Source organism: Sorex fumeus, unplaced genomic scaffold (genome assembly GCF_029834395.1).
Source record: "Sorex fumeus unplaced genomic scaffold, SorFum_2.1 ptg000063l, whole genome shotgun sequence".
In the NCBI taxonomy this organism is placed as follows: domain Eukaryota; kingdom Metazoa; phylum Chordata; class Mammalia; order Eulipotyphla; family Soricidae; genus Sorex; species Sorex fumeus.
Window position 1 is genome coordinate 48,641,372 of NW_026606120.1, and position 20,467 is coordinate 48,661,838.

At 53.4% G+C, this 20,467-nt stretch overlaps 1 protein-coding gene across 5 annotated transcripts in view; it reads left to right on the forward strand.

The window, feature by feature from the left end:
* Positions 1–20,467, forward strand: part of SEZ6 (seizure related 6 homolog) — a 48,498-nt gene that overhangs the window by 23,469 nt on the left and 4,562 nt on the right. For all 5 annotated transcript variants that reach the window (XM_056127987.1, XM_056127991.1, XM_056127986.1 and 2 more), the window contains exons 4-8: positions 11,265–11,460; positions 16,603–16,788; positions 19,172–19,340; positions 19,456–19,622; positions 20,204–20,398. In XM_056127987.1, coding sequence (XP_055983962.1) covers positions 11,265–11,460; positions 16,603–16,788; positions 19,172–19,340; positions 19,456–19,622; positions 20,204–20,398 — 913 coding nt within the window. The remainder of the gene's footprint in view (positions 1–11,264; positions 11,461–16,602; positions 16,789–19,171; positions 19,341–19,455; positions 19,623–20,203; positions 20,399–20,467) is intronic.

The window sequence follows — 20,467 nt, forward strand, 5'->3', positions numbered from 1 at the left end:
GCCTTCTTTTTCTCAGAAAGGCTCCATGGAAGGGGATCCCCAGGCGCACCAATTAGAGGCAGGCCTACAGGGCTGAGCATAGACCTAAGACATTGTATGCTCTGGGGGCGGAATGTGTCTGGGTTGCCCACACCGCGGTGCCCTGGGCTGTTGCGACTATAGGAAGGGGCCAGTCTGCCCATCCTCCCTCCCCAGGGCTCTGAGCAGGGTCTCTGGAGATCACGAGGGGCTCAAAATACAGGGAATGGGGTCAAAGTCCTTATCTCTGTGCTTAAACAGAGAGAACTCAGGGCTGCCCGCCTGCTGGGGCTGAGTCCAGGCGCCTCATCACTGAGTCACTCATTCACTGTTTCAACAAATGCTTCCTGAGCCCGTGCTGGACCCTGAGAGGCCAAGGGAAGACAGACAGCACATCTTCAGAGAGGTGACCTTCAATGCCAGCCTCCCTGGCCATTACATCTCTCTTTATCCCCCTCTCTCTTTTTGGTTTTGGGGTCCCACATGGCAAAGGGGAGGTCTCCAAAATCTTTGATCCCAGCCTTGGAGGTTGCACCCAGCCCTGTAATCAGAACGGCTCTCAACAGTCTTCAGGGGTCCATGTGATACCAGCCATCAGACCTGGGGACCCAGCATGCAAAGCAAGTACTTGGCCCATTGAGATGAAGGGGAGAGCCAGCCCCTTCAGCCATCTATTCATCCCTGCCCTGAGCCTGCAGGTCCTCAGGGCTGATCCCCACACTCTCCTACTCCACATGGTTCAAATCTATTTCTTCCTTTGCATCCCATAGAAATGGATCACAGCGAGCCAGAAACATGGAGCAGGGCCACCACTACCCATGAGCTCTGAGGTCAACTCTCCCTTCCTCTCCCTCTTCCCCCAGGCCTGCCAACACGTGCACATTATGACATCTCGATAGTCCCCCAAACTCAGACCCACCCACTTCTTTCTTGTCCCCACAAACACAGTAAGCATCTGTCATGGGACCTGCACCCTCACCTCACACAGGGCCCACTCTTTCTCCATTCACACTGCAGCATGCATTTTTTTTTCCTCAGATGATGCGCTCGTCCTCCCATACTTCCCCAGCAGGCTCTGGATCAATGCCTGTCCCTCGGGGCCCATCCCCAGCCTCCTCCCCCCAGTTCTCTGCTCCCCTTTGCCTGCAAAGGCTTGAGCTCAGGAAATGGGCCAAGTCCACTGCTCCGTCTGAAGCTGTGCACCTCCTAGCTGACCGGGGAGCTTCTTGAGGGATGCCTTGGAACAGGGGCCCAGAAAGGTTCTGATGGAATGAGGAGACCAGGGAATGGAGGAAGGAAGAGAAAGATATTGGGCCTGGATTTGGTGACTGGTTGGAGGGTGGGGGATGAGATGGGTTCGGGGTGCTTGAGGGAATCAGGCAGGTAATTCAGAGGAAAGGGGGCAGGGAATTCCTGGGTCATAGGACACCTGAGGCTTCCCATTCCCAGCCTGCCCTACCCTCCCAGTAGCCCTAAATATGGACTTGCAGCCGGCGTCACCGATATCTGGGCAGCATGTCCTGAAACTCAGGGGGGGTCAGGTCCAGGTATCTGAGCCAGACTCTGCGAGAGGGGACCATCTCCCAACATGGGTGGACCCTTCCATTTCTTTCTGCAACGATTTGCTCCCGCTCTGCCAGGCCCTATGCCCGTCACTTGGGGCTGACTGGGAGGGTAATTAGGAACAGCCACCACCACCCCCCATAAGCCATTAGCACTCAGTGCCGCTTAATTAAAGTAATTAATGTAAAATCATCACCTAATGAGAGGTGGCACCCGCTGTGGCTCACCGGGTGCAAGGCGTCAGCTGCAGGTGTGGAGAAGGAGGGGGCAGGGGCAGATGCTGGGCTGGGGGCCCCCGACTCCTGGCCCGCTGGCTCTGCCTAACACCCCATCCCCATTCTATCATTCCCCCTTGAAGCCCACAAGCCAGGCTGGTCCCAACCCTGGTACCCGGGATGAGATGCTGGCTTAGCTCTGCCAGCTCAGCACAAGCCCGCCTTGGATTCCGACCCCTCCCAGCCTGCCCAAGCCCTGAGTCTATTGTCTGGTGCCGCCAGTTTTTCATCAGAATGTGATCGCTGTTACCAGGCAACCTTAAGATGAAACCCTACCACAGTCCTGGGTGCTATCAGGGGCCGAGGCCGGCAGATACTCGCCCGCTCTGCAGTGCCATGGGGACATAAGTCCTTGCAGGACACTGTCAACCTTGTGGGTCTGACTTTGAGGGTGAAAGGCCATGGCAGGGAGAAAAGAGGAGACACAGAATGAACAGGGGGTAGGTGGGCTGAAGGTTCTTCCCTGGCTGTTCTGCAAGCTCTACTTTCTCCCATGCTCCTGGCCACATCTCATAGGCCACACAGAACCCGAGGGGTCAGTGACACTGCGCACCCAGCCCTCTGGCATGCATAGGGAGACCAAAGCCAGGCAAGAAAAGAAGAGAGTGGTCCAAGGCCACTCATAAATGGTTTGTTTTTGTTTTGGGGGCATACTTGGCAATACTGAGGGGTTACTTCTGACTCTGTGCTCAGGGATCACTCGTGGTGGTACTGCGGGACCATATGCAGTGCTGGGGATCAAATCAGGGTCAGCCACGTGCAGGGCAAATGCCTTACACTATACAATCTCTGCTGTCCCTAACGGGGTTTTTGGTTTGGTTTGGGTTTGGTTTGGTGGCCGTACCTGGTGGTCCTGAAGGCTTACTCCTGGCTCTGCAACCAGGGATCACTCCTAAGACTGATACAGAGGGACCATGTGAAATGCTGGGGATTGAATCCAGGTTAGCTGTGTGCAAGGCAAGTGCCCTACCTGCTGTACTGTCATTCTAGCCAAGATTTTGGATGAGCTGATCAATATAAGAGCAATTCCCCAGCGCCAGGCTCTGTAGGGTGGAATGATGTCTGTAGAGACAGGAATGATCTGCGTTGAGCAGTCAAGGCTTAGTGCTGTCAGGAATGGTCTGGAAGCACCCGAAGCTGGGTTGATTCCCAGCTGGGCCCCTCCTCCAGTCCAGGCTCAGATGAAGCTTCCTGGAGGTGAGGCTGATGGATGGAGGCTGGCAGCCAAGGCAGACTGGTTTGTGGCCAGGTGACCCGGGGCATAGGAGCAGGAGGGGGAATCCTGGGGGACTCTGGCTAATAGTCAGGCCTGAGAGTAGCACCATCCTGCCCTATCTGAGCCTGATCTGTGCTGGGCAATGGGGCAGGGGAGAAGGGGCAGCTAGAATGCCTAAAAGCTGCCCATTGCTCCTGTGAGCTTATGGAAAGGCTTGTGGCCTCTCCCTGTTGCAAGTAAGTCCCTGCTTATCCTTCCCCAAATGCACAGGAATGGATCTGGACATGGGGAAGAGGAAGAAAGGACTTTATTTTGGGTGCCACTCCTGGCAGTACTTAGGGGTTACTCCTGACTCTGTACTCAGGGATCAGTTCTGGTGATGTTTGGGGATCATATAGAATGTTGGGGATTGAACCCAGGTCATTGTGCAAGGCAAATGCCCTCCATACAGTATCTCTCCAGCCCCAGAGAGGACCCAGGAGCCCAGACACACTGGTCATGATGGCCTGCTGAGCCACGACCATGCCACTGCCTGGAAGTGTAACTTAAAGGAGCTGAGAGGGGGCTGGAGCTATAGCACAGCGGGTAGGGTGTTTGCCTTGCAAGCGGCCAACCCCAGTTCAATCCCTGGCATCCCATATGGTTCCCCGAACACTGCCAGGAGCAATTCCTCAGTGCAGAGCCAGAAGTCACCCCTGAGCATTGCTGGGTGTGACCCAAAAAGTAAAACAAATAAATCTTTTTTTTTTTTAAAGAGTTGAGAGTCTGAGGCCTAGTCGAGATACTCACTGTTTCCGTTTTTGTAGGGAACAACCTCAGGGGATCCCAAATTCCTAAGAGTCTAGCTTTCCCCACTGCATTTCACAGCCTGCTTCTTCATCTCCTTCCTCCCACCTCCCCTAAGGCTAAGGGTCTACACTGTCTTCAGGGACCTTTTCTGATCAGAGGGGGCTTGGCCACTGGATAGGCTGGCTCTTTCTGGAAAGATCTAGAGAAGTACCTTCAAGCTGGGTGGGCCTGAGCCTCAGGGCATACCAGAGCTTCCTCCCCTCCCCTCTGTAGGCAGCTGGCATCCCCTGAGAGTTCCAAGCCTTCCTGGGCCTGGCGCTTGCCTCTCACTGTGCCTGGCATTCCAAGAGCCTTTCCCCTGCCAGCCTCCATCTTGGCTTGCTTTCACTCTACCGTCAGGAGTCTGGGCACAGATGCCCAGCAGTGTGCCCTAGAGCTGCACGTGGCCCCACTGGCACACGGCTCTGCCATGCCAGGCCAACTGCCAGCTTGCAAATCAGAACACCCTGCCCTTCCAGGTTGGGTCAGAATCAGGCTGGAGGGGAGCACCAGGAGAGGAGGTGGGGTGGGGGTTCCGAGGGGTGAGTTTCCTGGCAGCCTCCTCTCCACTGTCTCCTAGAGGTGCCTCCATCTGAGGGTGTGGGCGGTTCTAGGGCCATAAGCCATAAGGTTGTGCCCCACTTCCCAGCTCTCCAGCAGACCCCAACCCTTCATGGCTTATGGGTGAGGACCATCCCAGTCAAGAGCCAAGACTGTTGCTGAAAAGTGGGGTTCCACTTCTTGCTCTGCAGGTTACTTCTTGGTGCCTGGGCAAAATGCCTACCCTTCTCCGGGCCTAGTCTTTCCTCTCTGAGGGTGGATTGAACCAGAAGATGTCGAAGGCCCCTTCTTGATTCCAGCATCAGCAAAACATGAGCCAGGTTGAGCCAGGAGGAAGAGCTGGGTCCACAGGCAGCTGTCACTGTGTCAAATGCCAGGGATTTTATTCACTCGTTTTGGGTGGTTGGTGACACACTGAGTGGTACCCAGGTTCTGTGCTGAGGAGAGATCCCTGTCTGTGCTCAGGGGACCTCAGGACCTCATACCTCAGGACAGGTGGATGGTCCCATTTCCCTGACAATGGGGTTGGAGGGGTATGAAGATAGAGCCCAGGGAATTGCTGTCTGTTGACTTCCATGCCCAAGATGGCCAGGCATTTCTACTAGTGGAAGATTGAGCTGGTTCTTTAAAAACAGAAAATTATTAAATACCAGTATGAGTAATCACCTCACTTGATTATTTTGGTGGGGGTCCATATCTGACAATGCTCAGGGGTTAATCCTAGCTCTGCACTCAGGAATTACTTCTGGTGGTGCTCAGGGAACCATATGGGATGGTTCATATGGTTGAACCCGAGTCAGTCTTGCATAAGGAAAGTGCCCTACCTGCTATAGCATCTCTTCAGTCCCTACCTTACCGATTCTTAAAGGGCTTCCCCAGCAGTGCTTGGTGGGCTAAGTGCAGCCCATGGTGATGTTCAACCCAGCAATGCTGGGCCCTCTGGAGCCACTCTGACAGTGTTTGGAGGCTACTAGGGCTATGCCCCATGATGCTCAGCGGGTCATGAAATGCAACTCAGATGGAACTCCAGGCCTTGTGCACTACAGGCCTGTGCACCATACTTTTAGTTGTCTCCCCAGCCCCTTATTTACTTTTACTCCTGTGGACCAGATACTCAGAGTGTCAGGGATCAAACTATCCACAACCACCACCCCCCTCTTCGTACAAAATTTACTCCAGCCCTTTAAGCCAGCTCCCAATCCCTAATTTACTTTTTAAAAAAAGATACTCTGCAGCAGTGCTCAGATGCCATGCAGTGCTAGACAGGTGCTTTATCAGCTTGAACTATCTTCCGGGGGCCCTGGAGCAGGTATTTGATCAAATTCAAGAGTCTATATTCTTGAGGCCAGAGATAGTACAACAGGTAAGGTGCTTGCCTTGCGTGGAGCTGACCTGGGTTCAATCTTCACACTTCATCCACACTCCATATGGTCCCTTGTGTACTGCCTGGAGTAATCCCTGAGCACAGAGCCAGGAATAAGCCCTGAGCATGGAGAGGCATGGCAAAACAAAAGAAAATAACAATAACAAAAAAGAGTTTATGTTCTACGTTCTTTCCCTGACCCAGGAGCTTGGCCTGGGTGTGGCACAGAACAAATCCAGGGGAGAACTCCAGCTGGAGACATGTACCCCCAAACTCTTTGCTCAGCCCTGCCTGCATCTGTAGGATACCCCTTAGGATTGCAGTTTGGGGGCAGGACCCCGGGAGGCTGTGCATGAATCAGAGCTCCAAACCAGAACCAGAAGTGAATTCTTGGCTGGAGTCATGGCCTGACCTTGGACACATTCCGAGGCCTCAAAAGAAGCACTCACCTCCAATTACAATCTGTCTTTACCTGGAGCATGGATGATAGGTATGAAAGAGCTTGGAAAACTAGCAAGTTTCTTTTGGGGGAAAAAGCATCACTAGATGATTGTTGTCATGAGGAAGCGCATGGCCAAGCACATGAGTGTGAGGACAGGGCAGGACCCAGTTTGAGGGGGCTGTGTACATGCAGTGGACCAGGCGGAGGTTGCTTGTGGATGGTGGAGCAGGAGCAGGGGTTCAAGCACTGGGTGTGGGGCTCACACATCATCCCTGGATGGGGTTATACTCAGTAACTGTGCGAAAACTTATAGCATCATCTGTCTATGAGTCAGATCACTAGGACATGTTCCAGAGGCTTCCCTGGGGACAGTCAAGTTGGCAGAGGGTGCTTGACTCCTCACTTTCAGGAAGAAGTCATCCCTGCCCCATGACCCTGTTTCCTTCCTTGGACTGACCCTACGGTTTGCTGGAAGCAAGGATGTGTGAGCCAGCCCTAGTCCTGTGGGAATTATCCTTCTCACTCCCTCTGCCTCCCCCTGCCTGGCCCCGGGGCCCCCTTGTCACTGGCTATGGGTGTGGGAAGACAGCCCTCATGAGCAGAGCTGACATTTCAATCTGTCTCCCAAGCTCTTCAGATGCCTGCAAATTGCATCAAGACTTCATCACCCCCCTTGTCTAACACCCAGCCCTGTCTGGCCCCTGTCAGCCCTGGTCCTCAAACAAGTGACAAATTGCATTCCAGCCACTGCTGTAAGCCTGCAAGTGGGTGCTTGAAACCCTGGGGACCAGAGCTGTGCAGACAGCCTCTGGCTGAGAAGGAGGTGCTGGGGTGACTTCTGAACATGAACCCGGGGCTCCCTGGGTCCATTCCACCACCACACTTGTCCCAACCCCCCCTACCCGACTGGGCGGGTACAGACCAATTTGAGGGGGCCACAGCTTTCCCAAATCTGAGGGGACCAAGGGCCTCAGCTTTGTTTCTCCAGCTTTCCAGGATTTCTGAGGGGAAAAATGGCTGTTGGGAACTGAATCTCAGTACTTGGAAAAAGCCAAGATCTACCTCCCAGATAAACCTGGGGGGCTGGGGACCTGCGAATACAAAAGTCTATTTCTGCAGGTGACACCCCCATGAGGATGGAGGAGAAGGAGCTGCCTTGGCCTTCAGCCAGTCACAACTGCCAGTTTAACCCCTGTGTGACCTTTTGCAAGTTCCAGAGCCTCTCTGAGTCTGTTTGCTTATGGGACTTTACCACCTTCCTCATGGAACTGTGGTGAGAATGAAATCATGCCCATAAATGGTACAGGACTTGACACACTGTGGGGCTCTGCAAATAGAATTGTTATTGCTGCCACTGCCGCTGAGCCACTGCTGCCGAGCGGCAGGGTCAGGAACCGGAAACAAGAGGTCAAAAGGGTGTTTATGGGAACGGCTAAGTTCTTTCCACTTCCCGGCCTTGGCTTTCTGGAGAATTTCCCTGCTGCACCGGCCTCCCTTCCTCCTGCCAGTCGGGGCCCCCCTTCACCACACTCGCTTGCTCACTCGCTCACATACCCACCTGCTCGTTCATTCCCTGAGCCCGCAGCGCCGCCGCTCCCCCCTTGAGGATTCCTGCTGTACGCATTCAGTGCCACTTAAGGCAGAATTACATGCTGCCTGGCATCTCTCGATAATTACAGATTCCACGTGTGTGAGTCTTGTTTGCCCAACTCTAGAATCACAGAATCTCCGAGTTTGAAGGGACCTCATCCAGCCTCTGCCTGCTGCAGGATTCCCCAAGGGACTGTCCCCGGCAGATGGTCAGGCGGCCTCCACCCAAAATGCCCCCGCAGGAAGCTCCTCGGGGAGAGGTGCCACTTCTGCCCCAGCCCACTGCCTCATGTCTTCTCTTGGCTCTCAAGGACCTGCATGTCTTTTCTCCCAGGCAGAGGAAGACACAAGCAGAGCTGTTCTCAGCAGGGCCCCAAGCTTAGCCTGGCTGTGTCATTGGGTTTGACTGTGCTCAGTATCCTCTGTGCTTTTTATTTCTTGGTTTGGGGGGTGACACAAGGTGGTATACAGGGGTTGCTAGGGGTTGCTTGCTATGTGTTAGGGGTTGATTCTAGATATGCTTGGGGGACTGTATGTGGTGACAGGAATTGAACTAGGATTGACAGCGTGCAATAAGAGCCCTTACCATTGTACTATCTCTCTGACCCCCCACTGTGCTGAACTCACAGGGGTTAAGTGAGGAATGTCCGCCCAGGAGCTGACACGTTGAATCTCCATGTGTTTTTATTGGCCAGCATTCATCACCCAAAAGGCAACTCTGGGCTCTACTTGGAGAGACAGAGGGAGGACTGGGGTGTGCGTGGCCATGAGACTGGAAAACAGGAAGGAGGAAGGGAAAGCATTCTTGGGGCAGGGTCCCCTGTGCCAAGAGTGGGAGTGAGAGGTCCCTGGGGCTGCAGTTAAGCTAGCCAGCAACTGGCATCAGCTACAAACTGGCCAGTCTGAACTTTGACCTCTGGACAATCATTTATTTTATTTTTTTTCTTTTTGCATCATACTGGGTGATGCTCAGGGGTTACTCCTAGCTTTGCACTCAGGAATCACTCCTGGCAGTGTTCCAGGGACCATATGGGATGCTGGGAATTGAACCCGGGTCAGCCGTGTGCAAGGCAAACACCCTACCCACTGTACTATCGCTCCATCCCCGCCTCTGGACAATCTAGTCACCAACTGGGACTGGGTAAGAGAGCGACATGATCTGATCTGAGATGGCAGGGTCTGGGGAAGACTTGGCAATGGGAGGCGTGAAGGCAATTTTCCAGGTGAGAAACAATGTGAAGGTCTCTTCAGAGCCAAAGGGACAAAGGGACAGAGAGAAGTGGCCATGTGCAGAATCTGGGAGAGCAGATGAATAAAAATGTTGCTTGTTGGAGCCAGAATGATAGTACAGTGGGTATGGTGCTTCCCTTTGAATGTGGCCAACCTGGATTCAATCCCTAACATCCCATATGCCATTTCCCCCCTTCAGCACTGCTGGGAGTAAGCTTTGAGCACAGAGTCAGGAGCAAGCCCTCAGCATCACTGAGTGTGGCACAAAAAACAAAAGGTGGGGGGAGGGGGAGTAGTGCTCACTGCATACCACTTACTAGGGCAAGAGTTAACCCTTAAAGACCTTTCTCAGGACTGGATAGTTGGGACTCCGACCAGATAGATGAGTGTGTTTGAACCACCCAGAGTGATTGTTAAAGTGCAGCGCTCAGGACCAAAGAGATAGTACAGCGGATTGGGCACTTGCCTTGCATACAGTCAGCTACATTTGATCCCCAGCACCCAAGAACAACAGGAATGATCCCTGAGCACTGAGCCACGAGTAAGCCCTGAGCACTGCCGTGTCTAGCTCAAAAACCAAAAAAAAAAAAATAAAGCAGCACCTGGGATTGGAGAAATAGATAGTACAGTGGGTAAGGTGCTGGTCTTGCAGGCGTTCAACAGGTTCAAACCTGGTACCCAATATGGTCCCCTGATCATCACCCCCATCACCCCCATAGTCCCCATCGCCACCACTCTATCCTCAAAAAGGGCAGCATACAAGTCAGGAGATCCAAGGTGGGCTCTGTGTTCTGTGTTGCCAGGCTCATGCGATGGGTCCAGGGACCAGGTTTTGAGTAACAGAGATGTGCACCAGGCCACTTGAAACACAGAAAAAAAAAAACCCTCAAATTAACTACTTGGCCCTAGTAATGTGGTTAGGATGAGGTCCTAAATCTCAGGGCTCTTGGGGCTGGAGCGATAGCACAGTGGGTAAGGCATTTGCCTTGCATGCGACTGACCCCAGTTCTATTCCCAGCATCCCATATGGTCCTCCGAGCACCAACAGGAGTAATTCCTGAGTGCATGAGCCAGGAGTAACCCCTGTGCAATGCTGGGTGTGACCCAAAAAGAAAAAAAAATCTCAGGGCTCTTAATCCAGCACTCCTTCCCCCAGGCCACGCTGTTACTTCCCCTGTGGGCAGAGTCTGTCCTGTTCTGTCCAGCTTAGTGAAAGGAGGCTCAGGGCCCAAAGCATGCTCCAGGGCGGAGGGCCAGGATGGGCAGGCCAGGCCCCAAGGGCCACAGCAAAGGCTCAGACTGGAAATTCTGGGTTTTGTGGGCTCCTGGGGAGCTGCGGGGGATTGAAACAAGGAAGCACCAAGAGCAGCAATAGGTTGGTTGGGGTTCTCCACTGGTCATAGTTCTGAGACTATTTTTGTCTAAGCGAGGAGGGGGTGCTGCCTGCAGACCAAGGGCTGCCCAGGGCTGCCTCTCAGATCCTTCTAGGTGAGTGACACTGGTGAGGAGCTGGGGAAGTGACAGTGGTGGCCAAAAACAGCTGGTAGACTTGTCCCTATGACAGACCCGAGGGACTGCTGGATGTGAAGTCTGAGGGAGGAAGCCAAAGGCCAGAGTCTGAATAGGGCATGCAGATGAGTGGAGGGGTCACTCCCAGAGATGGGGAGGGCTGGCCACTGGGAAAGAAGGTGTCAGACTGAGTATGTGATGCCCGTGAACCCTCTGACCAGGACTCACGGGTGCACTAATGGTTAAGACCCCAACACTGCTGCCCAGCCCCGCCCCACCCCATCTAGTTCCATACAACCATTCCATCCCTACTTTATAGACAAGAAAACTGAGCCCAGGGAATGGCAAGGGCCAGGAGCAGCTGGTAGATGAAGGGCTTTGGAGACAGACCGTGCTTACAAATCTCAGCTCTGTGAATAATCTCCGTGTGCCCTTGGATAATTTACATAATATTTCTGAATTTTAGTGGGTTATAGGAAGGAAACCATCTCCTCCTGCACTCAAGTTCCTAGCACAGCGCCTGGGGGCGCCCGTGTCTAGGAGACCCTGAAAACTGGCTGGGCCTAGAGCTGGCAAGAGCCTTGAGTAACAGGGCTCAGTCAGCAAAAAGCCGGAGTGTCTGCTTTGCTCTGAATCTCTGCTTTGCTCTCTCTCACTATCCACCGGCAGGTCCAGAATATCAGTCTCCGTGAGGGGGAGACAGTGACTGTGGAGGGCCTGGGGGGGCCTGATCCTCTGCCCCTGGCCAACCAGTCTTTCCTGCTAAGGGGCCAGGTTATCCGCAGCCCCACCCACCAAGCAGCCCTGAGGTTCCAGAGTCTTCCACCTCCTGCTGGGCCCGGCACCTTCCATTTCCACTATCAAGGTAGGCCTGGGCAGCTGAGGGAAAAAAACAGTGCAGGCTGGCTATCCTCCTGGCGAGTCTCCTGGGGGATACTGGAATCTGTGGGGGTACTCGGAGGGACTAGTCGCATATGGCACAGCAGTGCCGGGAAGCTCTGTACAACTGGAGGTGAGTCTGGGACATTTGACATCTCTGGGACTTCCCCTTCTTCTCCTACCAACTGCAGTGTCCAGGTCCTGAAGGGGGCAACAGTCAGGAGTCCCCTATACAGTGTCCACTGTCACTCATTCATTCATAAACTCTCACCGTATCTCTGCTTCTTGCCAAGCCTGTGCTAGACACCGGCAAAATGAAGATGAAACAGCCAAGTCCTGGGCTAGAGTGACAGTACAGTGGGTAGGGCACTTACCTTGCATGTGGCCAACCTGGACCCAATTCCCATCACTCCATATGGCTCTCTGAGCCTGCCAAGAGTGATCCCTGAGTGCAGAGCCAGGAGTGGGACCAAAGCACACAGCAATAGAAGCCCTCTCCCCAGCGGGGGTCAAGGTCAAAGGGGCTAGACAGAGAGCATCGAGAGGGCCCTCACTATCAGCCTGGCCTTCTCGAACTGTCTCACCCAAAGTCCCAGTGAGCTGACAATACCACTGGATATTGAGGAGTGGGGTGTGATAGTGTGGAAACCCACAGATTCAGAAGGAGAGTAGATTTCTGCTTAAATCTGCTTCCCACGGTTTATTGACCTTGGAGGGGTCACTGGACCACTCTAATTCCCCTCTTCCAATACTCTAAGATGAGACCCAAAAACCTACTCCCCGAAGCCAAAGTGGGAAGTAAATAAAACATGCATATTAAGTGCTTAGCACCCACTTCTGTAAGGAAACGGGAACAAAATCAAAGAGCTGGCAGGTGGGGACGGGAGAGCTGGGGCTCGGGTTCTGCCCTCTCTCCTTGGCTTCCTCCTCACCCTTCCTACCCCTGGGTAAGTCTTCTTGATCCTGTGAGCTGCTGCAACAGGGTAACCAGTTCAGAGGGGAGTGTTAATGGGGAAATAATTGGTGTGAACAGTGATCGCTTTGCTGTGTATTGTCACGGGCTGCTTCCTCGGCCCTGCGGGTGGCCACAGCCCGGAGGACAGCGGCCACTCTGGAGATGGGGATGCTTGGAACCCCACCTCGGGAGCACTGGCTCCCTCCTGACCTCTTCACCCAGTGCTGGGGAGACAGCTAGTGTGGCAGCAGGGAGCCTTGGTGGTGGGCAGGGGCTCAGCATGGACATGGGCCAGCGGAGACAAGGGTGAGTATTTAGGCGGCCTGGCCAGCCTCCCTAATGGCTCATCAATCCTCCGTAGCAGCCGCATAATTTCACGCCAGGGTAACCTCCTCTCTTGTGGCGAATTCCTTTGCACAAAACTCCTGGACCTCCTTTCTGCTGGGTCAGACAAAAATGGCTGCAAGGCAGCGAGTTGGAGGCTGGCTGAGGGGTGGAGACCCCCAGGTGGGATTGGGGAGCGCACCCATCATGCCGCCTGCTCAGCCTCAGAAGCCATCCCTCCTCGGCCCAGTTTTTGTCAATGATCAGCTCTTTCCTTAATGAGTGTAATTCCCCTAATTATAGACTGTAATTAGTCCTGATCCCAGAGATGGGAACGAGAGAAGCGTGTGCTCACATGCGCGTCTCCCTGTGCTGGAGAAAGAGGGTGCCAGGAGAGGAGGAGAAGCGCCTCAGTGTTCTCCACTGCTGTAGCCGCCCAGTTTACTGCTGGAGGTCACAGGGCTGAATTCCGCTCCCCCCCAATAAGGGCCCCACAGGCACGAGTAAGGTCCAACTCCCCCCAACACACACACGTGGCCTCAGGCAGGGAGAGGGGGGCTTGAGCCCGCCAGGCATCGCCTTCCTCCCCCACGAGTATTCCTGGCACCGAACTTGGCCCGGGAAACAGACGCCAGTGAGAAAATAGTGAGAAAATAGCTTGACAGATTGCAGTGGTGCAGGCTCCTCAGAACTGTCGTCATGGCAACGGGAGGAAGCGCGTCCTAGGAAGTGGCACTTTACCCACTATGGATTCTGGGGGCTTTGTCATCTGCCCCCAGCCTCCTGCTTTCCCCTCATCCCGGCCTAATTTCAGATTCTACAAAATGGGGGAAGGGAGTGGGGAGTGCTCCCTCTCCAGTTCCATGGAGAATTCCCAGTCAAGATGTGTCAGTGCCGGGCTTGGCATTTGGCCCTGTTCCGTTCTACACCTTCCTGGGTGTCACCATCCCTCCATTGTGGGGAGAGTACCCCCACCTTTTTCTATACCCCCTCTGGGCCTGGAATCTCTATCCAGGTCATTTGGAGTGGCTGCCCTGGACTGAAGCGATAGCACAGTGGGTAGGGCGTTTGCCTTGCACATGGCCGACCCGGGTTCGATTCCTCCATCCCTCTCGAAGAGCCCGGCAAGCTACCGAGAGTATCCCGCCCGCATGGCAGAGCCTGGCAAGCTACCGTGGCGTATTCAATATGCCAAAAACAGTAACAACTAGTCTCACCATGGAGACATTACTGGTGCCCACTCGAGCAAATTGATGAACAACAGGAGGATAGTGCTACAGTGCCCTGGGCAGCCAGTGACCATTACTCTCTATTCTCCTGGTTCCTGACCTCACTTTATGCTTTCCAAGGGCATCAGGTGGTGAAGGGGAAATGGCCAGTAAGTGGGTAGAACTAGGAGCTTCAGGACACCTCCCGCCTCCCGAATTGCTGGACTGCTATATCAGAATAGTTCCCTCCACCTCTCTAAACCTTAGGCTTCCTCATCCTTAAATGATTGCTGACTCCCCACTCCCCAACCTGTGGGACATCAGGTAGGAAGAGTATAGTGGCCCCATACATGCTGGGCCCCTCATGCTTCGAGGGTCCTTCATCCCCAAGATCACAAACAACAGCAGCTGGGATGTTCCTTGTCTGTTCTGTGTCAGGCGCACACACATGGCCTTGTACATCACAATATTCTCTACCATACATTAAATGGGTGGGTTAAGGAGGAAATGGAGGCCCAGAGAAGTTAGCTGACTTGACCGGGAAAGCACAGGAGGTTGAGGAACCTGTGTTCAAACCCAGGCAATATGACCCCGGATGTCCCCTCCTGCCTGGTGCTCTCTGCCATCCACAGTGAGCTGTGCCTTGGCCATTCCCACAGGGCTCCTGGGAGAGGGAAAGCAGGCTCGATCGTCACTGATGGAGGGACAGGAGAAAATCACAAAATTGTTTCCAGATCCAGGTCAGCCTCCTTGTCTACTGACCCCATGGTATACCAAGTCCAGCACAGTCCCTGCTCTCTTTGTGTCCTCACTTTGTAGCCTACCCCGCCCCCCAACACACACATCGCCCCAAAACCAAGAACTTGTTCCTCCACCTGTAAAATTTATCCTTCCTACCATCCCCAGAGGCTCTCAGGTCCTGTAGCTTAAACCTTCCAACTTTTCTTAGCCTTTCTCCTTTCTTATTCAGATCATATCCCCCATCCCTCTCAGACCAAGCAATCCCTAACCCCCATTTTTAATAATTTTTAGCATTTTCAGTACGCGGATGGGATTTATCCAATTGTTTTGTAGGATTTGCTGCCACCATTTGGCCATATTTGGTATGACAATTTCAAAAACCACGTTTCCCAAAGCAATTTCCACGAGGTCCTGCGTCCCCATCCGCGCCCCTTCCTCTTCTAATTTTTATTTTATCTTCCTTGGTTCTTGGGCCACACCCAGATGTACTCAGGATTTATTCCTGGCAGTCCTAAGGGGCCCATAGATGATGCTGAGAATCAAATCCTGGTCAGCCATGTGTAAGGCAAATGCCCTACCTGCTATAATCTCTCAGGTCCTGATTTGTACATAAAAATGGAGAAAGTGTGTACTGGTCCCCTGCCATTTTATTTTTTTGCAGTGCCAAGAATTAAACTCGGGGTCTCAAAAGCAAGACACCGATTAGCCACCTCTCTCCGGCCCTGTATTTCCTGACTTCAGTCTTTCCCACTGTAATTACCATATATGACCTATTGGGGAAACAGTGCTTTAGAGATACACTGCTCCATTTCAAGTGCTTTCCCACTGCAAGTCACTCAATAAATATTTCTTGGAGCCTGAATGATAGTACAGAGGGTAGGGTGCTTGTCTAACATGCACCTGAGCTGGATCTGATCCCCAACACCAAATATGAGCCAGAAGTAACCACCCAAGTACCACTGGACATAGCAAAATAAAGAATAAATGCGGGGGAAGAATAAATGGTGGGGCTCAGGGCTGACTTCTGGCTTTGTGTTCAGGGATCACTCCTAGCAGGACTTGGGGGACCATATGTGGTGTCGGGGTCAAGCCTGAGTTGGCCACATGCAAGGCAGGTGCCTACCACTCTACTATCTCTCTGACCCCAATTAATTAAGTTCTTGGGGGCTTTTGGATCATCCTGGTGGTATCACTGCCAGTTTTATCCCCAGGGTCACAACAAGTATATGACCTCAGACATAACAGTAGTGACAACAAAATGGAAGTGGGTGGGGGCAGGAAAGAATCTTTTGTTGGGGGGGAGGGGTCACACCTGGCTGTGCTCAGGGTTAACTTCTGACTCTGCACTCAAGGTTCATTCCTGGTGGACTTGGGGAACCTTATGGGGTGCCAGGGATCAAACCTTGGTTGGCAATATGCAAGGCAAGTGCTGTGTTATCTCTTCAGCCCATGGGCCGGCATTATGAACCTCACTTAAAAAATATGAAAATGTGGGCTGGAGTGATAGTACAGCAGGTAGGGCGTTTGCCTTGCACGTGGCCAACCCAGGTTCGGTTCCCAGCATCCCGTATCGTCCCTCGAGCACCACCAGGAGTAATTCCTGAGTGCAAAGCCAGGAGTAACCCCTGAGCATTGCTGAGTGTGACCCAAAAAAGCAAAAAACAAACAAACAAACAACAACAACAAAATGAAAATGAATATGCAGCGAGGTGAAGTCAATTGTCTGACATATCCCAAACCTGGGGCCAGAACTCAAGCCTCCTGCTTGGTGCCTGTTCTACTAACTACGCTGCAGAAGTGTTCTGGGCACTATCTGGAGGTGGGAAGTCATTCTGCTACAACTCCTCAGCACACACACGCCCACACATGCCCACACACATCACCCTTTCTCTCTCTGCAGCCTATCTCCTGAGCTGCCGCTTTCCCCGACGTCCTGCTTATGGAGTTGTGACTGTCACCAGCCTCCATCCAGGAGGCAGTGCCCGTTTCAACTGTGTCACTGGCTATCAGCTGAAAGGGGCCAGGTTCCTTACCTGTCTGAATGCCACCCAGCCCTTCTGGGATTCCCAGGAGCCTGTCTGCATTGGTGAGTAGCCCCAGGGGACTCATCTCAGCTCTCGGCTGCTGTTGGACATTGTCGTTTGCTCTCCTTAAGGAAGTCAGGAAATGGGTGTGAGCTTCACTAGCTCCCCGTCCTGCCATACTTCGAACACCTATGCTCTGGAGGCACCTTGGGTATACAGAGCTGAATTAAACGGGGACTGTGTCCTCAAAGAATCTGCAGCTCCAGGAAATAACAGAGCATCGGGGGAAACACAGGGGTCATCAACCTCCAGAGCAGGAAGTAAAGAACTAATGAGGAGACCTGTGAGACCTGGGAGGGGCGGAAGCCACTGGTTCTCTTCTGGGTATTGACGGGGCTTCCTGGGGAAGCAGCTCTAATGCTTTGGCACAGTCTGGGCAGTGACGCAGAAGTAAGGAGAGGGAGTGTGTTGGCACCCAAAAGAGCCAGATTTGGCTGCAGCCTGCGGAATGCTGGGTGGGCAGAGGGGGACCTTGAAGGACAAGTAACAGGGTGGGGAGCCATTGAAACTTTTGGAGAAAGAGAATTCAGAACTGTTTCTTTGGTGGGAGGTGGGTAACATCTGGCGGTTCTCAGTAGACCATATGGGATGCAGGAGATCGAACCTGGGTTAACCACATGCAAAGCAAGTGCCCTTCTTGCTGCGAGCTCAGAACTCTTGCTCAGAGAAGCCAACCAGGTTTCTGCCAGTTGGGAGAACAGCCAATGGAGAGGGTCTGAAGTAGGGGAAGAAGAGGAGAGGGAGGTTCCAGGGGCACAGAGGAAGGAGGAAGGGAAAAGAGATTCAGAGCCTCCGTTCCCAGGTGGAGAGGGTCCTGCTGGTGGAAGGAAGATGCAGGGCTGAAGCAAGCTGGACTATTGCACCTCACTTCATCCTATAACCCTTCCGGTGGCAAGCACATTGGGGAGTGAGCCAGATGTGAGCTCTGACTTAAAGGAACTGTCTGACAAGAAGCTCAGCAAGTTCAGTGCTGACAGCAGTGTGAAGAGGTGGACTCTGGGCACAGCGGGGGTCTGGGGGGAAGAGCTGCTTCAGCAGGATGGAATGAGGTTGTTGGCATAGTGAAATTCAGAGGCCTCCTGGAACCACCACAGGGGGCACTGGAGTGAGCACAGGGTGAGGGGTTCCTTGGGGGAGGCTGTGGGCAAAGCAGGGACATAGTGCAGCAAATTGGGTTCATAAAGCAACAGGCTGCTCTCTTGCACATTATCCTGGCAGTCATGTGGAGTCACCAAGTTATCCAAACAAAAGCTGGGGCCTCATCAGATCGGAAGGGCAGTTCCAGTCTGAGACCCAGCAGATAACGGTGCCTGAGAAGAAACTCCCCTCCACTCCCCTCTGGGAACTAAGTTCAAAAAGTCTGCTGGGGGGTGTGGAGACAGAGGCATACACTAGCCAGAGAATCCAGAGCTGGATCTCCAGGAGAGGTTGGTGTGTTAGGAATTCCTCCTACCTGGGATCCCTTCTCTGCCCCACCTACCTACCCAGAGCTATGGCCAAGTCCACCTGTGTCCTCACCCATACAGAGGGACTCAGAGAGAAAAAAGAGAGAAAAGATAGTCCAGCCTGCAGGAGTCAGGGCGCAGAAGCGACAGGTGAGCCTTAGAGCAGGAAGGGTAGGCCAGTTTTGGGTTGTGTGTCTACCCATCTAGGGCATAAGACGTGGGTGTGGATGGGACACACATCTGCTATTTGTCATCCCTACCCTCCTCTTCCTTTCTGACATTCATTCATATTAGCAGCAAAGCAAAACACTGACTACCAACTCTAAGCTCACCCAGAGAAAACCCCCTGCACCAAGGCATTCTGTTAGAGACCTTGTCACTTAATAACTGGTTTTAAGATAGTGTCATTCATAGAGATAATAGATATACTCAAGAAGGTTGCAGGGTCAGAAATAGTACAGTGGCTAGGGTGTTTGTATTGCACACGGCCAACTTGGGTTCAATCCTTGGCATCAGATATGGTCCCCTCAAGCCCCACCAGGCATCATCCCTGAACTTAAAAAAAAAAAAAAAGAAGAAAAGAAAAAGGAAAAAAGGAAAAAGAAAGGTTGGAACCAAGGTAAGGGGACTTAATAGTCTCCCCAGAGTCAGGGTCACCCAGATGAGCCAAGAGAGGGCAGTGGCCAGGGCAATAGACACTAGCAGACCTGCTGCAATTCTGGGAGAGGCTGTGAGTCATCCCCCGGGCAGGAAAGGAGAGGAGGTGGGATTTTGCAAGTCCAAGCTACCCAGAGCCTTTGGGTACAGAGGCACTGAGGTACCCTTTGGACCATGAAGCCTAAGGAACCAAAGGAGAGCCTGGGTGGCTGGAAGATCTGTTGGTTGTGATGTCTGGGATGGAGTGAGGGGCCCAGTCTGCAGTCCTGCTCCTGTCCCACAGCTGCCTGTGGTGGAGTGATCCGCAATGCAACCACGGGTCGCATCGTCTCTCCTGGATTCCCCGGCAACTACAGCAACAACCTCACCTGCCACTGGCTGCTCGAGGCTCCTGAGGGCCAGCGGTTGCACCTGCACTTTGAGAAGGTCTCCCTGGCTGAGGATGATGACAGGTGAGGGGATGGAGATGACGCAGGGGATGGCACAGGGTAGACTGGTGATCAGGTTAGAAGGCCACCTCCCACCCAGGTAGGTGACCTGCCATGCAACTACTGTCTCCTGGGCCAGGCTCATCATCCGCAATGGTGACAACGTGGAGGCCCCACCCGTGTACGATTCCTACGAGGTGGAGTACCTGCCCATTGAAGGCCTGCTCAGCTCCGCCAGACACTTCTTTGTGGAGCTCAGTACTGACAGCAGTGGGGCAGCAGCAGGCATGGCCCTGCGCTATGAGGGTGAGTCTGTGGGGCCTGCCCAGGGCCTGAGTCTCTCCTCTCACACCTTCCCTCTCTCTGCATTCACTTTGTTCCTTCCAACTTGGCCCTGGCTTGCCTGGTGCTTGGGCCTCCTTGCCCTGCCCCTCCCATAAGTCCAGGATTCCAATCCAAATTTTTCAGGGGACACCCACCTGGACCCATGCCCTCTGGCCCAAAAGAATGACTTCTCTAGAGTTCAAAGAGCAAAACAGGCCCAACTCGTAAGGACAAATGACTGTGAACGGCATTCTAGAACCACTCCTCCATGCATGCATGTACTGCCTCATTCAGCAAAGCATTTATTGAGCTCCTCATTAAAAAAATTCTTTTTATTGAGCCTCTTCTATGTACTGAGAACAGAACTAGGCACCAGGAACATGATGGTGTCGCAAGAGCGAGCAGGCAGGAGTGGATCCTGGCATGTCTGTCTCTGTGCTCACTCCAAGCCTGAACACACCTCTGTAGTCAGGAAGAGCGAGATCCTGGGAGGCAGAGAGAAGGCTCTGCTCCCGTGTTTGCCCAAGTCAGGGCTGAGCTGGGCTGGGCCCTGTGGTTTGCAGCCTTCCAGCAAGGCCATTGCTATGAGCCCTTTGTCAAATACGGCAACTTCAGCAGTAGCGCACCCTCCTACCCCGTGGGTACCACCGTGGAGTTCAGCTGTGACCCAGGCTACACCCTGGAGCAGGGCTCCATCATCATTGAGTGCGTTGACCCCCACGACCCGCAGTGGAACGAGACAGAGCCGGCCTGCCGAGGTCAGTAGGTCCCCATGGATGGGTCTGCCAGGAGCGGGGTGGGAGGGGACACCAGAAAACCAGCCACAT